The 19,301-nt window shown below is 29.6% G+C and overlaps 1 protein-coding gene across 1 annotated transcript; it reads left to right on the forward strand.

The window, feature by feature from the left end:
- The first annotated feature begins 8,322 nt into the window (after positions 1-8,322).
- LOC107450557 (uncharacterized) lies at positions 8,323-18,686 on the forward strand. Its single transcript, XM_043046441.2, has 5 exons — positions 8,323-8,437; positions 10,187-10,402; positions 14,009-14,212; positions 15,808-16,045; positions 18,058-18,686. The coding sequence occupies exons 1-5, from the start codon at positions 8,380-8,382 to the stop codon at positions 18,203-18,205; spliced, it is 864 nt and encodes a 287-aa protein (XP_042902375.2). The 5' UTR covers positions 8,323-8,379; the 3' UTR covers positions 18,206-18,686.
- The last annotated feature ends 615 nt before the right edge of the window (positions 18,687-19,301 follow it).

The following is a 19,301-nucleotide window of genomic DNA, read 5'->3' on the forward strand; positions in this document are numbered from 1 at the left end:
AACAATATTAAATTGACGGTAAGAGTTGGAAATTTAAAAAATTAATGATTTCCAAATATTTAAAAGGTATTATAGAGCGGCAAGATCATTAACAAGAGAGTTAATATATTTGATGGCGTGGAAGCATTCCAATAAATCTAGGTCAAGGCATGAAATACAGTTATCCCTGACATATATCCTACTGATGAAGGTGAACAAAAATGGCACCGAAACTCATAGAGGTTGTAATAAAATTTTTACTATTTGTGCTATTTAAACATTGTTCTTAATGAGGTTTAATTTTATGACAAAGGGATTACTTTCGTAATTTAGAAAATGTTTCTCTGGTATTGACATAATTTGTTAAATTGATTTTTTGAAGATACGCTTGATTGTGAGAGAAGTGATAGTAGTTAGTAAGATGTTTACGGTGTGTATGTGTTTTTTTTTCCTTCCTTTTTTTATGAATGTCTTTTAATTTGAAAGAAATATAGTGAAATAGTGTTGAATATTAATAAAAATATGTGTGATTGATAATGCAAAAGAATGCGAAAGGTATCTATACGTTTTAAGACTACAGTCGTGAAAGTATGATTGCATTCAAAAACATAATCACAAAAAATTCCAATTTGTTTCGTAGTGTGTTTAATAGTAATTCATTATTGTAATATAATGTCAACAATTCTCAACAGATTATATAAGAAATAGATTTTTTCAATTATAGGTAACATATTACTCTCAGATTGAATAAATGTTTTATTGCAATGTGTTTCAATTATGTTTCTAAAAGCTTGTTTTGTAATAATTCAACTATGTAAAATTATATAAACAATTCGTGCATTCAAATAATATGTTATTTGTTATTTATGTACAAATATAAATAATAAAAAAAAACTTTTTTAAAGATATATTGTGTTTTCTACGTTTCTTGTCTAGTGCATTTTCTTCACATGTCCAGTCCAAGAAATAACATATTGAAATCCACTCAATTAAATCATAGCTTTCAACTTTTACAATTTTTGCTAACGACTTTTCACAATTGCAGTAAAAAAAAACGAAGTAAAAGTATTAAGATAATTTAGAAAATCTAAATTTCGATATCAAACATCCACGTTATTATTTTCAGGGCATTATTTTCAATTTAAAAGCGTTATTTAGATAATTAAAAACTATGTAATTTAATCCGTAAAAAAATCTGATACCGCCTGTAGGTACTGCCAACTTTTCCTCATTTGATTTTGATTTCATATTTAAAGTGGTATTAAAATTAAATATTTGGTAGATGACTCGTGATTTGTGAAAGCTTGAGTAAAATTGCTGTCACCACAAATTAATAAAAATATTTTCAACCATAAATAATAGTTGTGAATATCACTCAATGAAGGTTTTAAATACTAACGAAATTTCATAAAATCCTGCTTTCAACTACTCATTTATTCTTATTTTAATTACCACAAAGAAAAAATCTTTCTTGAATAGCTCAAAATAGCTTTAGATAGACTGTCTATCACACAAGTAGGCGAATACTAGACACTGTTTTGATTGCAATCAAGACAGCAACTTAACTGGAAAAAGAAATATTTGCGACTAAAGTTTGTCTACTGTAAAAACTCCCCCTGCCACAAAGTCTGAGGCTATCTGATGTTATGGAAACAAGAATAGTGCATTTCAGAGAGGGTAGCTTCTCTTCACTCTAGGGTTAATAGGGCTAACACAATAGACCGGAGAAAAAGATTACCTTTCTATCGCCGATCCAAGCCAAAACTTGCCCCACACCCCTACTTGAAATAGTTATACCTCGTTACCATAGTCACCGTCACGGGTTCAAACGAATGGCTAGTGGAGTTCTTATTTTAGACAAACTATACCAGGACTTATTTATTGTTATAAGCCAGTGATGGGGAAACTACGGCCCGCGGGCCAACTGTGGCCCTCTGGAAGATTTTATCCGGCCCGCGGATAGAATTTTTATTTGCCGATCAGTGGCAAATATAAACAATATACATCCATTTTCTTGTCGACTATGTTTAAAATTATTTCTGTTTTTCTATTTTCAACAAAGCACTGATGAAGTTTTTGCTTTCTCTATTTTTGTTCTACAAAACATAAATTGATGGAAATAGTTAGCTCAGACAGCTTCAATTGGTAAAATGTTGAAAGCAGAAGTTCTTTATAGAATAGCCGTAGATTGGCTCCAACTAGCGCTTGTCTCTCTCGAGGAGCTGACTTATGGAATCTAATATAGGTAAATTGCACTTCACATTTGGCAGACTGCGCATTTTACGCTCCAAAGAGCGGACAATCTAACAATCATCTGAAGCAGTCGTTTCTAAATATTCCAAAGTTTTACAAATCATTACCAAAAGCTAGTTTCCGAAATTTAATATTTCATGCTCAGAAAGTCAGTGCATGTTTGCTTAATCTTAGATATGTGAACAAGTGTTTTCAACTATGAACCTTAAAAAAAATCATTTCAGAAGTAGACTAGCAGCAAAACATTTAGCCTTGTTCCTTAAAATAAGCACATCTCACTTCCAACCTTAATGTAATGAACTTTGAAAAATGAAATCGCAATTTCCTTCATCTCACTAAATATTTAAATTAAAACTTGTATATCACCTTTTTTTCTTAAATTTTGAAGTTTTTACTTGGCCCACCAAAATTTTTTTTCTTGATTTTTGGCCCCTTGACCAAAAAAGTTTGCCCATCCCTGTTATAAGCTATATATTTACATGTAAAATCTTTAAACATCGTAATTTTTTAAATAGTGAAGTGACAATTTAAATAATATTGCAATTACTCTCTTAATTAACTATTCCAGGCTTCGTAGTGTTTCAAAATAAAAATCAGACAGCAATTTTCAAAAACAAATCAGAATATCTTTTGGCATAGTAACCACATACTAGATTATTTTAAAATGAAAATTTGATAAACGGTGCGATTTTGCTCATGCGTATATACAGTAAGAAATTTTGAAATCTGCATTTTCTTAACACATATCAGAAATAGATTTCTCAATATCGAAATAAGTTTAAGTGAAAATTAATAATTATTGATATTTTAATGAAACAATATATTATTTCATATCTAAATCGCTCATAATCTACATGCTAAAGAATAAATGTCATCAAAAACAAATGATCAGAAAACGTGATGCCTCGTCATCTGGAAACAAAAAAACTGAACTATCAACAACAAAAAACTTTGAACTTACTTCAACTAAACATTTACTTAAAGTAAATGGATATTTATAAGAACTGTCGATTTTGCAATAAATGAAATGAAAAGCAATCTTTTCACTGCAACTTGTTTGACAAGAAAAAAAGAATTCTAACCAAAAATGTTAATTAGTTTATCGTTAACAACACTTCCCAATTAGCAATCGTATTAGGAAACTATTTCAGCAGTAAAAATGCTAAGTTTCTTTTCCGTAACATGACCAAAAGTCTGAAACAGGATTAAAAACTTAAAACATTGAATTTTGAGTTTTTGACTTGCATTATTAGTTTAAATAAAAAAAAAGTTAATTGAAAATTCAAATCTTCCGATTCTTAAAATCTATGCAATTCCTAAATCTATTATTTTGAAACTCGCACTAGTATTGTAAAAAATTAGGATGTTCTGAAAACAAACAAAAATGTGAGTCAGGAATAGAATATCAGGATATAGGAATTGAATATCAGGACAAAAAGCTAAAAAATCAGGACAAAAGAAAGCAAAATATTTTCTATCAGGAAAATCAAGAATATCAGGACTACTACTCGTTCGTTACTTAGTTCAGGATCTAACCCTACTATTCATCAGCGATGAGACATTCTTCGTCTATTACTTAATCACGGGCACACAAAAAGAAAAGAAGTCTTGTATATGCATGTTATAGCAGTTAATAAGTCGTGGCAATTACGGATATTTCACACCGCCCGAAAAATGGATTCACTGAGCAATACTATTGAATGCAGTTAAGTTAATCAAGGCTGTCCATTTTTCGATGATTCTCAGAAAATATAAATAACTGATTGTAAAAATATATCTTTTCTGCATTTGTTTAAAAAAAAAAACTATTCGTGACTAATGCTACTTATTAACAGTAAATACATATATATTTACTTGTAAAAGCTTAAAAAATGTAAAAATATTTAGCTATACATTATAAAAAGACTGCTACTTATCCGGAAAATATAAAATGCAGGTATTAACAACATACAATTTTACCTTTTTTCAGAAAAAAGCAACTTTTATTGACGACTACTTCTTGCTCATAATTCCAATCAATGTGTCTGCTAGAGGAAATATTTGTCAGTCAAACATCAAAGATCAATAAACCAATACATAAAAAAAGAAGCCTGGTTATTGCAAAAGACAAAGCTGAAGCTTTTGCAGACACAATGGAAGAGCAATTTTCTGAAAATGATAATTTTATAAATGATGATTTTGAAGAACATGGTATTACAGACAATCTACACTTTTTCAGAAATGCTACCCCAATACAAAAATTAATACATGTTGATTCAGATGAACTCAACAATATTATCAAAAAACTTAAACCTGAGAAACCACCGGGCGGAGATAAAATTACCAACAATCAGAGCTCTTCCTGACAATTAAATTAATCACTTTATAATAATAATGTCTTAAAAATTACTATTTCCCAAAACAATGGAAAGAAGCTACCATTATACACTTTCCGAAACATTTTGAAGATCCAGTTATGCCCCATAATCGCAGGCCTATTAGCTTATTACCTACACTTGGAAACATAATTGTCCGCGTCATATATAACAGACTTAAATCTTAAATCCCATCTACACATGCTCCCCGATGAACAAATGTGGCTTCAAAAAGGGGCTCAACACAACGAAACAAATTACGCGAATTCTCGAGTTCATTGGGCAGGGGCTAAGCAACAAACAAATTTCGGTTTTCCTAATGTTAGATGTTACTAAAGTCTATGACCGAGTCTGGTATGAGGGTCTCATAAATAAATTAATAATCTTAAATATTCCAACTGACTTAATTTTTCTCATAATCAACTACCTAAATAACAGATCCTTTAAAATTAAAATAAACGACATTCTCTCATCCAATAGAATAATGAGAGCCGGGGTAAAACAGGGCAGTATTCTCTGTCCAATATTATACGAGGGTTGTAAATTAAATATTGGCAACTTAACCTTAAAACTCACAGAAGGGCGGACATTCGCAAATGGGATATGGGAGAGGTGAGGTGGCGCTGTTGTCGATGTGTAGAGTGCAAAAAACAGTCGATCTGCTTAGAAGGGTAGTTGTTGTGTGGCGTCAAAGTGAGGAGTTTCGTTTCCATCGCTCTAAAGCATGTTTTCAAAAGGCTTGATGACGAAAAAAGACCAGATGCATGAACCCATCGTGCTACTGTCCTATACGGTAAAGCATTTGCTCCACAGGCTTCCACTAATCCTCGATAGCATTCTGTTGCATTTTTGCCACCGACTGCCTGAATTTTAAGCCACGATCGCTGATCACCTTTTGAAAACATGCTTTAGAGCGATGGAAACAAAACTCCTCACTTTAACGCCACACAACAGCTACCCTTCTAAGCAGATCGACTGTTTTTTGCACTCTATATATCGACAACAGCGCCACCTCACCGCTCCCATATCCCATTTGCGCATGCCCGCCCTTCTGTGAGTTTCAATGTTAAGTTGCCAATATTTAATTTACAATTCTCGTATATAATTTATACCTATGATTTTCCTATCGATAGAGATAACTATAACAGCCTTACTGCTTATTTTGCAAATGATACCTGAGTTATACTCAAATCTAGATCTGTTACAAATACCATTAATAAACTACAGACAAAAATACATGATTTTGAAACCTGGTATTCTAACTGAAAGGTCAAAACTAATGCCCTAAAACCAAACCTGCTCATTATTAAAAAACCTAGACGACTTACTATTAACAATAGATTAACTTTCTTTGGAAATGATATTCCTATTGTTGATAAGGCCACTAATCTGGGCCTTACAATAAATAAAAGTCTTAACTGGAATAATCATGCTAAGAAAATAATAGCTAAAGCCACTGGAACATACCATAAATTAAAATATCTACAAGGCGTAACTTCAAAATTTCACTTAAAAACAAAAAATACATATACGAAACCCATAAGTAAATTACTAAGAAAAATATGTAGAGTCCCATATTTTATTCGAAACAAAGATTTTAAATTAAAGATCCTCACCGAAACTTTAATGACACTTAACAGACAATTTTATAAAAAAGCACAAAAATGCTCAGCCGCAAACTACAGCAATATTTTTAAAGCAGAAATGCTAATTGCAGATTCCAAAATCAGACCCCTAGCCCACTTTTTCACTAGCGTTGCTATTTTGTCAGATAAATTCAATTCATTCTTCACTATTTTTAATATTTTATTAATACTTATAATTCAATTTATAAATTTTAATTATAACACTGCAAGCGATTGTCGCAGCAGTCTTATCTCTAACTGTTCAGAACTCTGATTTCTTATTGGTGTTGCAATTCAGTCAATGGTGTTGCAATTGCAGCAAATAGTTCAAAATTATTTTTTCTTTCTGTTTTCAAAACTCGTGATGAAAATCACTTCACAACTTCACAAATCAAGATGAAAAGGTAAAAGCCTTAAGCAATAATATGACTATGGCTAGTAAAAATATATTATAACTGTTAATAAGTAGTGTCAGGCTTGGATGGTTTGCTCTTTCCGATTCGGTAGTATATATTAAGAACAGCAACTACGAAACACCTTATGGATTATTAGTTTTGCTAGTGGTTTGAAACCCTCTCCTGCGATGCCATTTACAACTCTTCATTTCCCTTAGAGATACCATTCAAAAAGACAGCATTAAGATTCAAGCATCACTAGCTGCGGTGAGTGTGCGGGTGGGTGACCACTTGGATCAGTCTGCGTAGGGACCGAGGGTGTGCGGTATTGGTCCTCGTTAAACTATTCTACAGTAAAGTGCTCGACTTCGCGTGCAGGTCGTCGGGCTACCGAAGCGGGGGTGCCATCCCCTCTGCAGAGGATCAAAATTGTGATCGATGGCGAGTCCTCGGATCATCCTCAGGGATGTTTCCCGGACCGTCGCCAATAGCCCATTGTGTACTAAGCTCTAGTGCGACGTAAATGAACAACAACAACAACCATTATTAATGAATAATTATATAGGGTATTTTTATACAGTTTAACTGTTTTTCTAATTTAAGAGATGTTTTTTTTTTTGTTTATTTAATTTAATGTTTGCAATTTCGCTAATAATTTAACTGAACCTTTTTTTTGTTATTAAAGTCCAAATGAATACCCTTTCTTTGTACAGGATAAAAACAGAAGCAAGTAATCAATCAATCGGTATTACTTAGCACTACGCAATCATACACAAAACTTAAAAGCATTCCGGTACGATTAGAAAAGTTAAAATAAATGAAAAATATTGTTCATTGCACTTTCCAGTGAATTTGCGTAATTAGATTAAGCAAAACACGCTTTTAGAAATACAACTTATCAAAGTATTGTTTGACTATAATCAAGATCTTTCGAAATCGAAAATTATGTTATTGTTCGCAACCATCTCTTGATAGTACAAATCTGACAAAATCAAGCAATTTCCCAGATTAATTTTCACTTTACTACTAAACTTAAGCTATTAGGACCAATTTTAGGAACTTAAACGCTACTGGACTTATAAGAGAGACACAAGAACTCTTCTTTCTATTATAAAAGATTAATGCATTACTATATTTTCAGAACTACCATTTACATAAGTTATAATACACTTTATGTAATTCTCAAAAAACGGTATTTTTTAAATATTTCCACTGAAAAATTAACATAAATTAAAATCGATATAAAAAAACTCCTTAATTCTTTACACACATCAAATGATAACAAATACCCACTGCACCTAAAATATACACAGATATTTTGGCATTTTTCAGTGAAACTTTTTGCAACTTTCTTAAAGTTAAGTATTTCATCAATCATAATGTATTACAAGCATTAGACACAACTTCATTTTAAAGGAGCTTAGCAACGATAATGTACGATGAAATCTAAGTTTTCTTATTAAAACAAAATATACTAACAAATATAGATATTTGCGTAGTTAAGAAAACAAATTCAATTCAAAGCGAAACGCACATAGTTACTAATGGATGTAATTTGTTTCTGTTGAGGAAATAATATTCATCAGATTTAAAGCTATTTTCATGTTTTTACTCGTATAATTGGGAATTGATAATATTTTTTTTTATAATTATGAATTATAATGTTGGTTGTCAAGATATATAAAGCCCCACATACGTATAGACACTAATTTAAAATGAATACTTGTTTCAAAGTAGTATATCATCATATAAGCTTGAATCGCCAAACTTAACATGATCAGCGAAATACTGTTGTTACTCTTATTTACATTCTTCGTAGTGAATTCGGAAAGTGAGTTTTTTCTTTAATTCTAAAATACATGGCATGAAATAAATTGCAGAATATGTTAAAATGATATAAGTAAAACAAAAAAAATATTCAACCAAGAATTCAATTTCTTTTAATTAAAAGTAAATAAAATTACAAATTACTGAAAGATAATCATCAAACATTTTAACAAATGTTATCTTAGTATAAATTTGGCTTCTATTTTGCAAAGGAAATCAAATACCGTCTCTTTAAACGTATTTACCAAACTCTCATTTGAAAAAGAAAAATTACGTGAAAAAAAGATATTTATATAGGATATTTGTTCGTAAACAGTGCTTTTTTTTTAACGTTTTATAAGATACATTAATAATCAATAATACATCAATAAGAATTGCCTCGAACATATTTATTCTAACTGATATGTAAGTACTAATCCTAACTTAATTAAATTAATTGACTAATATATTAAATAAAACTTGTGCATGTAAAGCAACGTATTGTGCATGAAACAGATCGTTAAGTTACATATATTTGAAACGAATCACCTTAACGGTAATTTATAATAACATATTAATGTAATTTACGCTAAAAAATAATAACTGTAAAACGGTTAATAATTTTAGACACCGGTTCAAATGAGTTTATCTTAAGACATAATACGTAACGTAATAAGTTAAAATCATGGAATTATGTTTGTTTGAACGCAAAAACATAGCGTTTGTTAGATTTTTATTCAGCGATCGACTTTTTGCATTAAAATTGAGAACATAAATTTTAAAATTATGTTCCGTTTGCTTTTTTTATTTATTTTCTGGCCAAGTAACCATTTTAAGATCCCTTATAGACTCTTGAAAATATGCAGCTAACACAACCATTTATAGAAATTGTTTTATTTTAAGCTGTATTCTAACGCGTTACAGGAATCGTAATTAACTTTTGCTTTGTTGATGCGTGGTTGATGCTTTAAATAAATGTTATTTTATGATAAAAACTCTTCAGATTGATCCGTTTTTCCATTCAACGTCATCTTCTTTAAGGCAGCTATTTTCGGGAAAAAACGAGCTTAAAAACTTAAGAAAGTTCTTCAGAAGTGTTACCACCACTTTACGTAATATCACATCCTAAGCTAGTGAAAACAAGATAAAACTTGAGATTTCCCGGTTAATAAAAATGCCCCAAAACCCATCATATTGGCACTTGCAGTATTTTACATTTATAGTATTTTATAGTTTGATATTTTTTTACGATATTGGGGGAAGTATTCAATAAAAATAGATTTTGAAACAATTGAGCTAATATTAAAAATAAATAACACTTTAAAAAAAAGTGAGGAGTCACACTAGCTAAAATAAATTTTCTGGGTAAACATAATTTTTTTTTTCCAAGTTTCAACAATNATCACATCTTAAGCTAATGAAAACAAGATAAAACTTGAGATTTTCCGGTTAATAAAAATGCCCCAAAAACCAACATATAGGCACTTGCAGTATTTTACATTTATAGTATTTTATAGTTTGATATTTTTTACGATATTGGAAAAAGTATTCAACAAAAATAGATTTTGAAACAATTGAGCTAATATTAAAAATAAATAACACTTTAAAAAAAAAGTGAGGAGTCACATTAGTTAGAATAAATTTTCTGGGTAAACATAATTTTTTTTTTCAAGTTTCAACAATTCACATAATTACATAATTTCAACAAAATTATTCAATAAAATAAAGTCATATATTTTTTTGTATTCAGTGCCATTTTTATTTATCTAAATAGACTGTCCTCAAATGTACTACTGGTTGGAAGCTGGAAAAACATGCATCCATGTTTCAAGCAGAAAAATTAAGCTAAGCGACAAGGAATCGTACTGTACGAATGAGGCAGGAGGCGGCCGCCCATTTATGAAACGACTGAATGATGATGCTTACAAGGAATTGGCCAAGAAGATAAGAGATAACATCAAAAATCTAATCCCTCAGCAAGTATACATTGGTACAAATACTTTATTTGAATACATTTAAATGTAGATAAAAGTACTTAAAAACAAATCTTGCTTAGTAAACTAAAACTAAATAGTTAAAAACAGAACTAAATAACCTTGCAGCATTCAACGGTACTATATCTATTTTTGAATTATTAATATATTTATAATCATAAATATACAGTGTGTGTGTTTATATATATTGTATATATATCAAATGTAGAGAAAACATGGAAACATTCTTAATTTTCTTCGTTTTTTTTTTTTTTTTTTTTTTTTTTTTTTTTTTTTTTTTTTTTTTTTTTTTTTNCCTAAATTAAGACAAAATAATGAAGAATATCTATATATACATTACTCTAAAACGGCGACAAGAAAGCATAATTACAACTCCCCGAATGGCAACGCTAGAAAATCGACCAATGATTGCCGCTGAAAATGTCACATGCCAAATCTAGCTGAGGTGGCTCAACATTTCAGCTAGCGCTTTCAGAAACGGAAACTGTACTTATTCTACTTTGTACTTATTCACAGTTATTTAGATCTAAGAGAAACAGTTTTTCATCACTGAATTTTTTTTAAATTTACAAAACCAATTATTGATAAATTTTTGAATATAAATGAAAAAAAATTCGAACTACCTATTTTTGAATTTTATACTTCAGCACAAATACGATTCCGATAATCTAACAGACTATTTCAGTAACTATTATACTATTTTTTTTATAATTAAAAAATGCCAAAAAAATTAGTTTTACTTGTAATTAGAGTTTCAGAAAAAAATATTTAAAAGGGACACAGGTACCCCATCTACGTCAAAGGGTTAAAACACAAATTTTACGAGAGGAGCAGAATCTACCAGAAAATTGTTATTAAAAATTTAATTTAAAATAATTCAAAACGTGTAAAAGTTGACAGCCTGTGATTCCCCCTCATTCCAAAAAAAAATAGAAAATAGCACGCCAACTTTCAAGATTTTAAAAAGGATAGACAAATTAATTTATGAAACATGAAAAAAGAATCGAATAAATATTAACACCATATTTTAAAGTAACGCTATTATTATACAAAAATAAATTATCATAATAATGCTACAATTAAATTATTTGTTGAATTCTTTTCAAAGTACAAAATTTATGACAACAATCGTTGTACCTGCCAAAAACAAAATTCAATAAAAAATATTTTAGAGTACTCTACATTTGGTCCTAATGTTAAAAAAATAATACTTCATATTAAAAATTCGAAAATATACAAAATCTATTTTATCGTTTGCGAATTTTAATAAGTTATGTTTCAGAAGCAAAATTAAAATTAAATCCGAAATGCAAACATTGCGCTATTCACTGAATTATTTAGTGCGGTTTCAATTGCATTTGCACTTTTTTTTAAGAAAATTAAAAGCTTTTACTAAACAGTATAGTTAAACTGAGACTTGATAAAAACTCAATACTTACAATTATCTTGATTCATTACAACTGTCATCTCTTGGGATTTTTTTCTATTATACAAACTAAGTTCGAAATTGTTTGCTTTTATAAAATGTGTTCATAAAATTTGTATTTGTTCATAACATTCATAAAATTTGTTTTTTATAAACGTTTCCAAGCTGGAGCTTAATGAAGATTAAAATAAAGCTAATGAAGATTCTTAACTCCATAATTTAATATCAGTCACTAATCTTCCATTATGAAAACGTCAAAAGAATCCAATAAAAGCAATGAATATGATATCACAGCTCTCTTTCAGGAATGCTCTAAATTTAAAAACAAAAAATATTTAGATAGTTTTCGAGAGAATTAATTCATTATTTTGCATGCATACAAATTGATTTAATTTTATACAATAATCTTTAACTAAGGCTGTTGCCATACCATCAGTATTAAAGTATAGGATATGAAAATTCTTTAAGTACATATTCTATTTTTAAAAAAATGTCAAAACTGGTTTTCAGATATTATGGAGCTTACAAATTGTTAATGAAATTCAATAAGCCTTAATATACAGTTGTTTATAAATTTACTAATCCTTAATGATTTAAAAATTAAAATGACATAGTAATTTAGATAATAATTATATAAAGAAGAAATTATCTCAAGTTAGGAAGAAAAATGTTAAGCAAACTGTTCTATAAATGGTGGATTTTCAAATTCGCGTGATAATTTTAAGTTGTATTTAATTAATTTTTTTTTAATGAAAAAAAAATTAGATCAAGACATTTTTTAGGTAACAAATTATTAATGAGTTACAAATTGTTAATGAAATTCAATAAGCCTTAATATACAAAATTTGAAGCAAACTGTTCTATAAATGGTGGATTTTCAAACTCGTTTGCTAATTTTAAGTTTTATTTAATTTACTTATTTTTTTTAAATGAAAAAAAAATTAGATCAAGACATTTTTTGGGTAACAAATTATTCTACCGTAATCATCTCTAAAATTAGGAAACAAATTTTAACATTTGTTTTAAATAGAAAATATGGATGCTGGGTTTTTCCTTTTTACATTAACAATCGAAGTAGTAAACCTTTAATGTCACATTCTCTTTAATCGTTTTTGGCGGTAACAAAATCCTATTAAAAATGGCGAAATAAAGTAGATATTAACTTTCCCCTTTTTATCAAATCATGCATTTTAGTTTTATTCTTTAGGAATAAATCTATTTTAAATTTATAATGTGTTTTGGCTGTCTAGAAATCTTATATAACTAGACGACTAATACAATAATGTTTCGCTTATCTTTTTTTATAAGAAGCAGTGATCTCTGCGTTGTAACAACATTTATTTAATTGAAATAACTTTTAGTAAACATTTATTTATTATTATTTTATTTAAAAATCAAGAAAAATTGAATGTTTACAATTTTTTACACTTTAAACATCGTAATTTTACATGGCAAAATTCAAATTTTGAGCAAAATCTATCAAATAGTTCCTTAGATATCAAATTTTAAATAAGTCATGCATTTAAAATGCCTTTTATCATGAACTACTTTCGCTCGAATAACGAGAACTGAACAACTGATTCCGTTCGAATTTTTCCATGAAAAATTACATTTTAAATATGATTTAAAAAATTATTACTTTACAATTCAAACTTTTTTCGACTAATATATCCATATCGGCTAAGATATCCATATATTATTTTATTACTAAATAAAATAATGCGTACTAAAAGTTTTTTTTTTGCCTGAGATCTTTGGATGAACGAATTTAATGTGTGCAAAAATTTTTCAATTTGCTTAAAAAGTTCTCAGTATGGCGAAACACGTAAAAAGTTAAATCAACAATAAAGGGTCCAAACTATTGGAACCATATTTCCTAGATTGTAGGCTACCCCCTATATTTAGGGGTTTAGAAATCCGAATCTGTTAGGGAAAAAAACATGTTTATTTCATATTTAAGGCTTATTTGAGGTCACCTCTGTGTCCATTGAGATTGAGTCCTCGGACGTTATCCGATCATCAAATTAAAAATTATTCAGGGTGGTTAAGTTTTTTTTTTTTTTCTGCGCGCGCGCTGTACATTTTAATATAAGTAAGAAAATAACACTAATAACAGTTAAATTTTACGATGTTTCTCACTGTTTTTTTTTATTGGCAATTGTCTTTTGATGAATAGGAATGAAAAAAGAGGATGGATTTGGATCAAAGAAGTGGATATATGAGAACAACGAAGGAACTGTTCAACAAGACGACTATCCATTGTGGATAAGAGATCCCGAAAGCCTGAATTGTGCAGTGGTAGCAGCTGGAAACGATTTCAAAGTGGAGCCTTTTGCTTGCAATCAAGAAGTAGTATTTTTGTGTGAATTAGACAAAATGCGTAAGAATTCTTTTTTCCTTTTTTTTATCCTAATAAATAATTTAAGCAAAATATATAAAATTTGAAAATATAAATGTGTTTTACACAAAATGATTTTGAGATATTGTTCAAAAATAGGTCCGGATCATGATAACAAGTATCATTCAATGCCCACAATCTCGGAGACTAAAACATGCAAGACAGGTAACAGAAACAACACAGCACAAAGACGGATTAACACGACATTTTTGTTTAAAAGAAAGTATTAGAGCAGGTTTTCTAAGTTGCAACCTGCTGCTGATGTCTCTATAGACGAACATTCACAAGGATGTAGGCCCAACTTTGAATACCAACTTTTTTGACTCTCGTCTGCCAGAATGTTGTACCACCAATCTGTACAATCTGCCGCTTAAACAGAAAAAGTGTGAAGTCAATATGGGTGCATACACACACACACACTGGGCAATGGATTAGAAACCTTCGATTAATTCTAGGAGGAATTTGATTTGCCATTTGCATGACGTGTTTACCCTTGAAAAATACCAGGGTCCCCCTTCCGTGTCAGTAGAGCATGTCTTATATCAAGATACTCCCAACAGACACAGGTGGGTGCACTGCGAACAGGGCAAGATAAAATATCCCAAGTTGTTAATTTATCGGCCAATAAGTGTACTTTAATGAATAAAATAATCCCTTACGTTTATGAGTTATCAACCAACTTCGTCTTTATCTATAAATTCTTCAAAATCTAAGACGTTCAACACGATTTTAAAACAACAAAGCTGAACAATGTCCCGTTTCGTGTTATCATACACGTTATGCCTATTCTTCTTTATCAGGTCGCTACGTTGTCTAACAAAACGTAATTTGCGTCTGATATTTTAGTACAATTTAATATGAAAATAAATAGCTGATATGCTACTTTACATTTCATAGCATGCTGAATCCTAAAAAGTGGGGTCCCTAACTCTGAGAAAAATTTTCATTTTTGTAGAGTCAAAGCTTTAAAAAAAGTTAATTTTCTACAAAATATATACACATGCAGATTTATAAAAACTTAAAAGGAAAGTAGAATTATAATCACTAAATTGAAATTAAGTTATAAAAATATTCAGTTTACAAAAAAAAAAAAAGAGTTAATTTTTTTTAAAGATAAATTACAGGAAAATATTATGTAAGTTAGAAACACTTTTTACGTCATTTCACAAAATTTTTCCAAATCCGTACGTATATGTTTAAAAGAATACGAAATTTTATAGCAGTTATGTTTGTTTTTCTCTAATAATAGACAAAGGGTACCTTAAATACAGTCCTTAATTTCGGTGCTTAAAGGTAAAAATTAAGGAAATAAAATTCCGATTAAAAAAAGATTATAAATTCATAGAGAAGCGATTATGAAAAACTGTACTTGACAATAAAACTGGTATAAAACAATTTAAACACGCCTTCATTGTCCGATTGCCTCTGACCCCGATGGGGGTGTCAGATTTTGGTAGTGCCTTTCGTTCGTTTTAATACTAATTTTTAAAAAATATGCTACTAAAAGAGTTAATGATTATTGAACATCCTTTATATTTATTTATTTCACTAACAATAAATTTCCTTACTTTTTGCAGCTTGTCATCATGAACAACTGAGCTACGTCAACTACCACGATAAATGCCTCTTTTTGTTTCCTCGAAAAGAGTCCTACAGAACTGCACCAAATTTTTGCATAGATGGCCATCTGTTCCCTTACAAAGATGCCAGTTCCACGAAAAGCGTGGCTTCAGCAATTCTCAGCTCGCCTCTAGATGGAGGAGTGTTCTTAGGATTAAAGAAAATGGATGATGGATCATGGCAATACGATAATGGGTAAATGATATATTTCAATATTCATTTTTGCAATGCACAATTACTCTCACGCTTTAATAGACAGCTAGGCATAGTGAGTTCCAACCTGCAATAGATGCAACAAGAGGCAAGTTAAATATGGCAATTTTGAGAGGCTAAAAGTTCTAATGATGGTTGAGGCAAAGAATATACATAGGGAAAGAAGTCTAGCTTCCATTGAGATAATGTAAACCAGTACTCCAAGGTTAGATAGGGTCCATGTGCATAAAGGAAAAAACAAGGCACAACAGCAGAGATTCTTGAAACGGAACCCTCCTCTCCTCCTAACCAATACTGGGGTTCTGGGAAGCGTTGGTGTGAAGAAGAAAAGCTGTCTTTATTTTATCGTTGGTTTGTTCTACGTTTTTACACTATTGATAAACAGTCCTATACTATTAATTAAGATATTTCTTTAAAAATGCATTTATGTCATTCATGCTAATTAAATCTGCATACACATTTCGAAAGAAAGGACAAAATGGTGGTTCAGCGTACCCCAATCATACACGTAAAGTTGTCCGATAAACAGTTCACAGATGGCGTACCTCTTGGTTGTCACTTAGCTTCTTACGTGCGTGCGCTGGATCTTAGTTCAAATGACACTCTGCTAAATCTGAGTATTTTACCCTGTAAGTTGTTTTTCTAGTATGACATACAGTTCCCCACATTATTTAAGTATTCGAAGGGCTGGACTTCTTCTCTTTTCTATATTCTAAGGTTTTGGTGTGGAAGTTTGAAGAGAAGGGTAACAATTCAAAAGCAAATCAGAGCATTACCATTAAAAGATCCTAAAAAATGGGGCTAGATGCTTGCCATGTGTGGCCACGATTTTTTATGCGTGTATATAATACCTTCAAACCAATCAATTAATTTAAATATTTTTAAGTAAATTAAAAAGTACTTTTAATTGACCTGAATGAGATGTTTTTATTTCATTTATTGGTTAACACAAAAGAAAGAAAAAGCCAATGGTACATATATTATCTTGCAGTTTTGCAGTGTCTCTAACAAAGAAAATAATAAACTAAAACTATTTTTAAAAAAAAAAAATTTTTTTAGTACTTGCATTTAATTTTTAAAAAATTTATAAAAGGTTAAAAAAAACTCGATATTCAAAGAAGTTTGAAGACATAATAAAAGGTTTAAGAACAGACAAAAACTAAACTGAAAATAAGAATAAAAAAAGGGAGATACCAAAGTGCTAAAATAGAACCGAAGCATCAAAATTTTTGCAAACTTATCTCATTGTACTAGCAGCATCTACACTTTTAAAACTAAAATAAGAAAAAGAAATTCTATTGTAGATTTTTGAGAAGATCTGGCTTCAAAAGAAGAAATAAATAAGAAAAGAAATTGCTTTCTGGATCTATACAGTAAGGGGCTGGGTAAAAAATTCCAAATATAAATATGTGTATTTTTCTATACACAAGCCTTTAGGTGGTAGGTGGATCATTTTAAATTATTTACCCTTTGTGAGACAGAAAAATTTGTACCAAAATGACGGTCAAAAAAACGTCTTAAAAAATGTGATCACTGCATGTATGAATCAATCTGCTTTATCTGTACATTTTGTTCAAAATAAAAACTTGAAAGTAGGCTGTTTACAAACTATATAGTTTACGAGATAAAAACTATTTCAAGTTTTAGTCAACCAGTAAAAACAATCCCTCTTATTATTTTCAAAAATAAGCGGGGCAGTTTTATCCTACCGCCCCTGAAAGGGATGGGTCTTAGTTTAATTAGATTTTTCCCGGAATTGAAGAGTGCTAAAATAGTTCATTAACCCACAAACATACACTTTTAAAATTTGGCAACAAAAAAGCTCTAACTCATTTATAGTACATTTAATTTTGGACATTAATTTAAAAATAATTCAAAAAAATGTTCAAATCACTTCAAGGCTAAAAAAAATCATTGTGATTCTAATGTTCGATACATGTCTTTGAAACTCAAATTTATATTTTTTTTAAAAAAAATTTTTGTTTTGTTTACAGAGTTGAAGAGAAAGATCGGTGGAGTGAAGGTGAGGAAAGGGAATGGGATTGTGGAATAATGGCATTCGAACAAGATTTTTCTTTTGGTTTATTTACTTTCAGTTGTGATGATGATATGAGAATATTGTGTGAGTATAAAGGTGAGTAACAAGCAATAAGTTCATCATGTTTTGTTTGTTTGCAGCATTCAATACGCGCAAGAGAATAGTATTTTAATACTTAAATACATACTTATGTTCAATTCAATCTAAAAATAAATTTTTGACTAAATTGTTTCAATAGCCAGAAAAGCTATACAAACACATAGAATGCCCCACAATGCTTCTCGATATTAGCTCAATTTAAATCATTTCAGTTAGATTATGATAACAGGAAAAACTGCGCTTTCTTGCATGAGAAAAGTATTTGCTGTTGACCTAATTTCTTAATGAATAATATTTCCTACTAACTGCTGGATCGTTAATCATGGAGCTATTCTGCCAGTCACAATTTTTTTTTAAACATAACTTTTTTAAAAATAATAATTTTCAAAAAAAATCTTTCCTTCTATCAAATAGACAATATGATGAAGAAAGAATATAACATATAGATATCCTATAAGTTATATTCTTTCAAAACAAAATAAAAAATTAAAATATATTTTAAAGCATGAAGATTACAATAAAGCTTAAGCCCAGCAAGAATAAGAAAGAAATATAAACTAAGAAAACTAAGCTAAATAAATGAAAACTAAGATACCTTAAAAGAATATGAAAGATAACATCAAATTTAATGAAATAAAGAAATTAATTCCTCAACAAACACAAAATGCTAAAGGTTGTCTCGTGTAATGTAATAATAAAATTATAAATAAATCGGTTTTTGTACAATTTTAAATCAGAATAACTAAATTCAGGTGTCATTGAAATATATTCTTATTCTCTAAATACATAATTGTGTTTGTCAAATTAAGAGTGATTTAACAGAAGTGCTTCCAGTTTTGTATTATTCGCAGTACTAAGATTAATAACCAAAACAAAGTCACTTGTATTCATTACACCCAGTATCATCATCTGAAATGTTAATTAAACTTGCATTATTTTTGTAATGTACTTAATACATTGTTTTTCATGATTGAATGTGAATGTTAATAAATGAAATGAATCTGAATGTAAAAGAAAATAGAATGAATGGCTGTGGCATGGGGGGGGGAGAGTATATACAATAAAATGAATAGAATTCTCAAAAAAATTTGTATTTTGATA

The sequence above is a fragment of the Parasteatoda tepidariorum genome, chromosome 7 (assembly GCF_043381705.1).
Source record: "Parasteatoda tepidariorum isolate YZ-2023 chromosome 7, CAS_Ptep_4.0, whole genome shotgun sequence".
NCBI classification, from domain to species: Eukaryota; Metazoa; Arthropoda; class Arachnida; order Araneae; family Theridiidae; genus Parasteatoda; species Parasteatoda tepidariorum.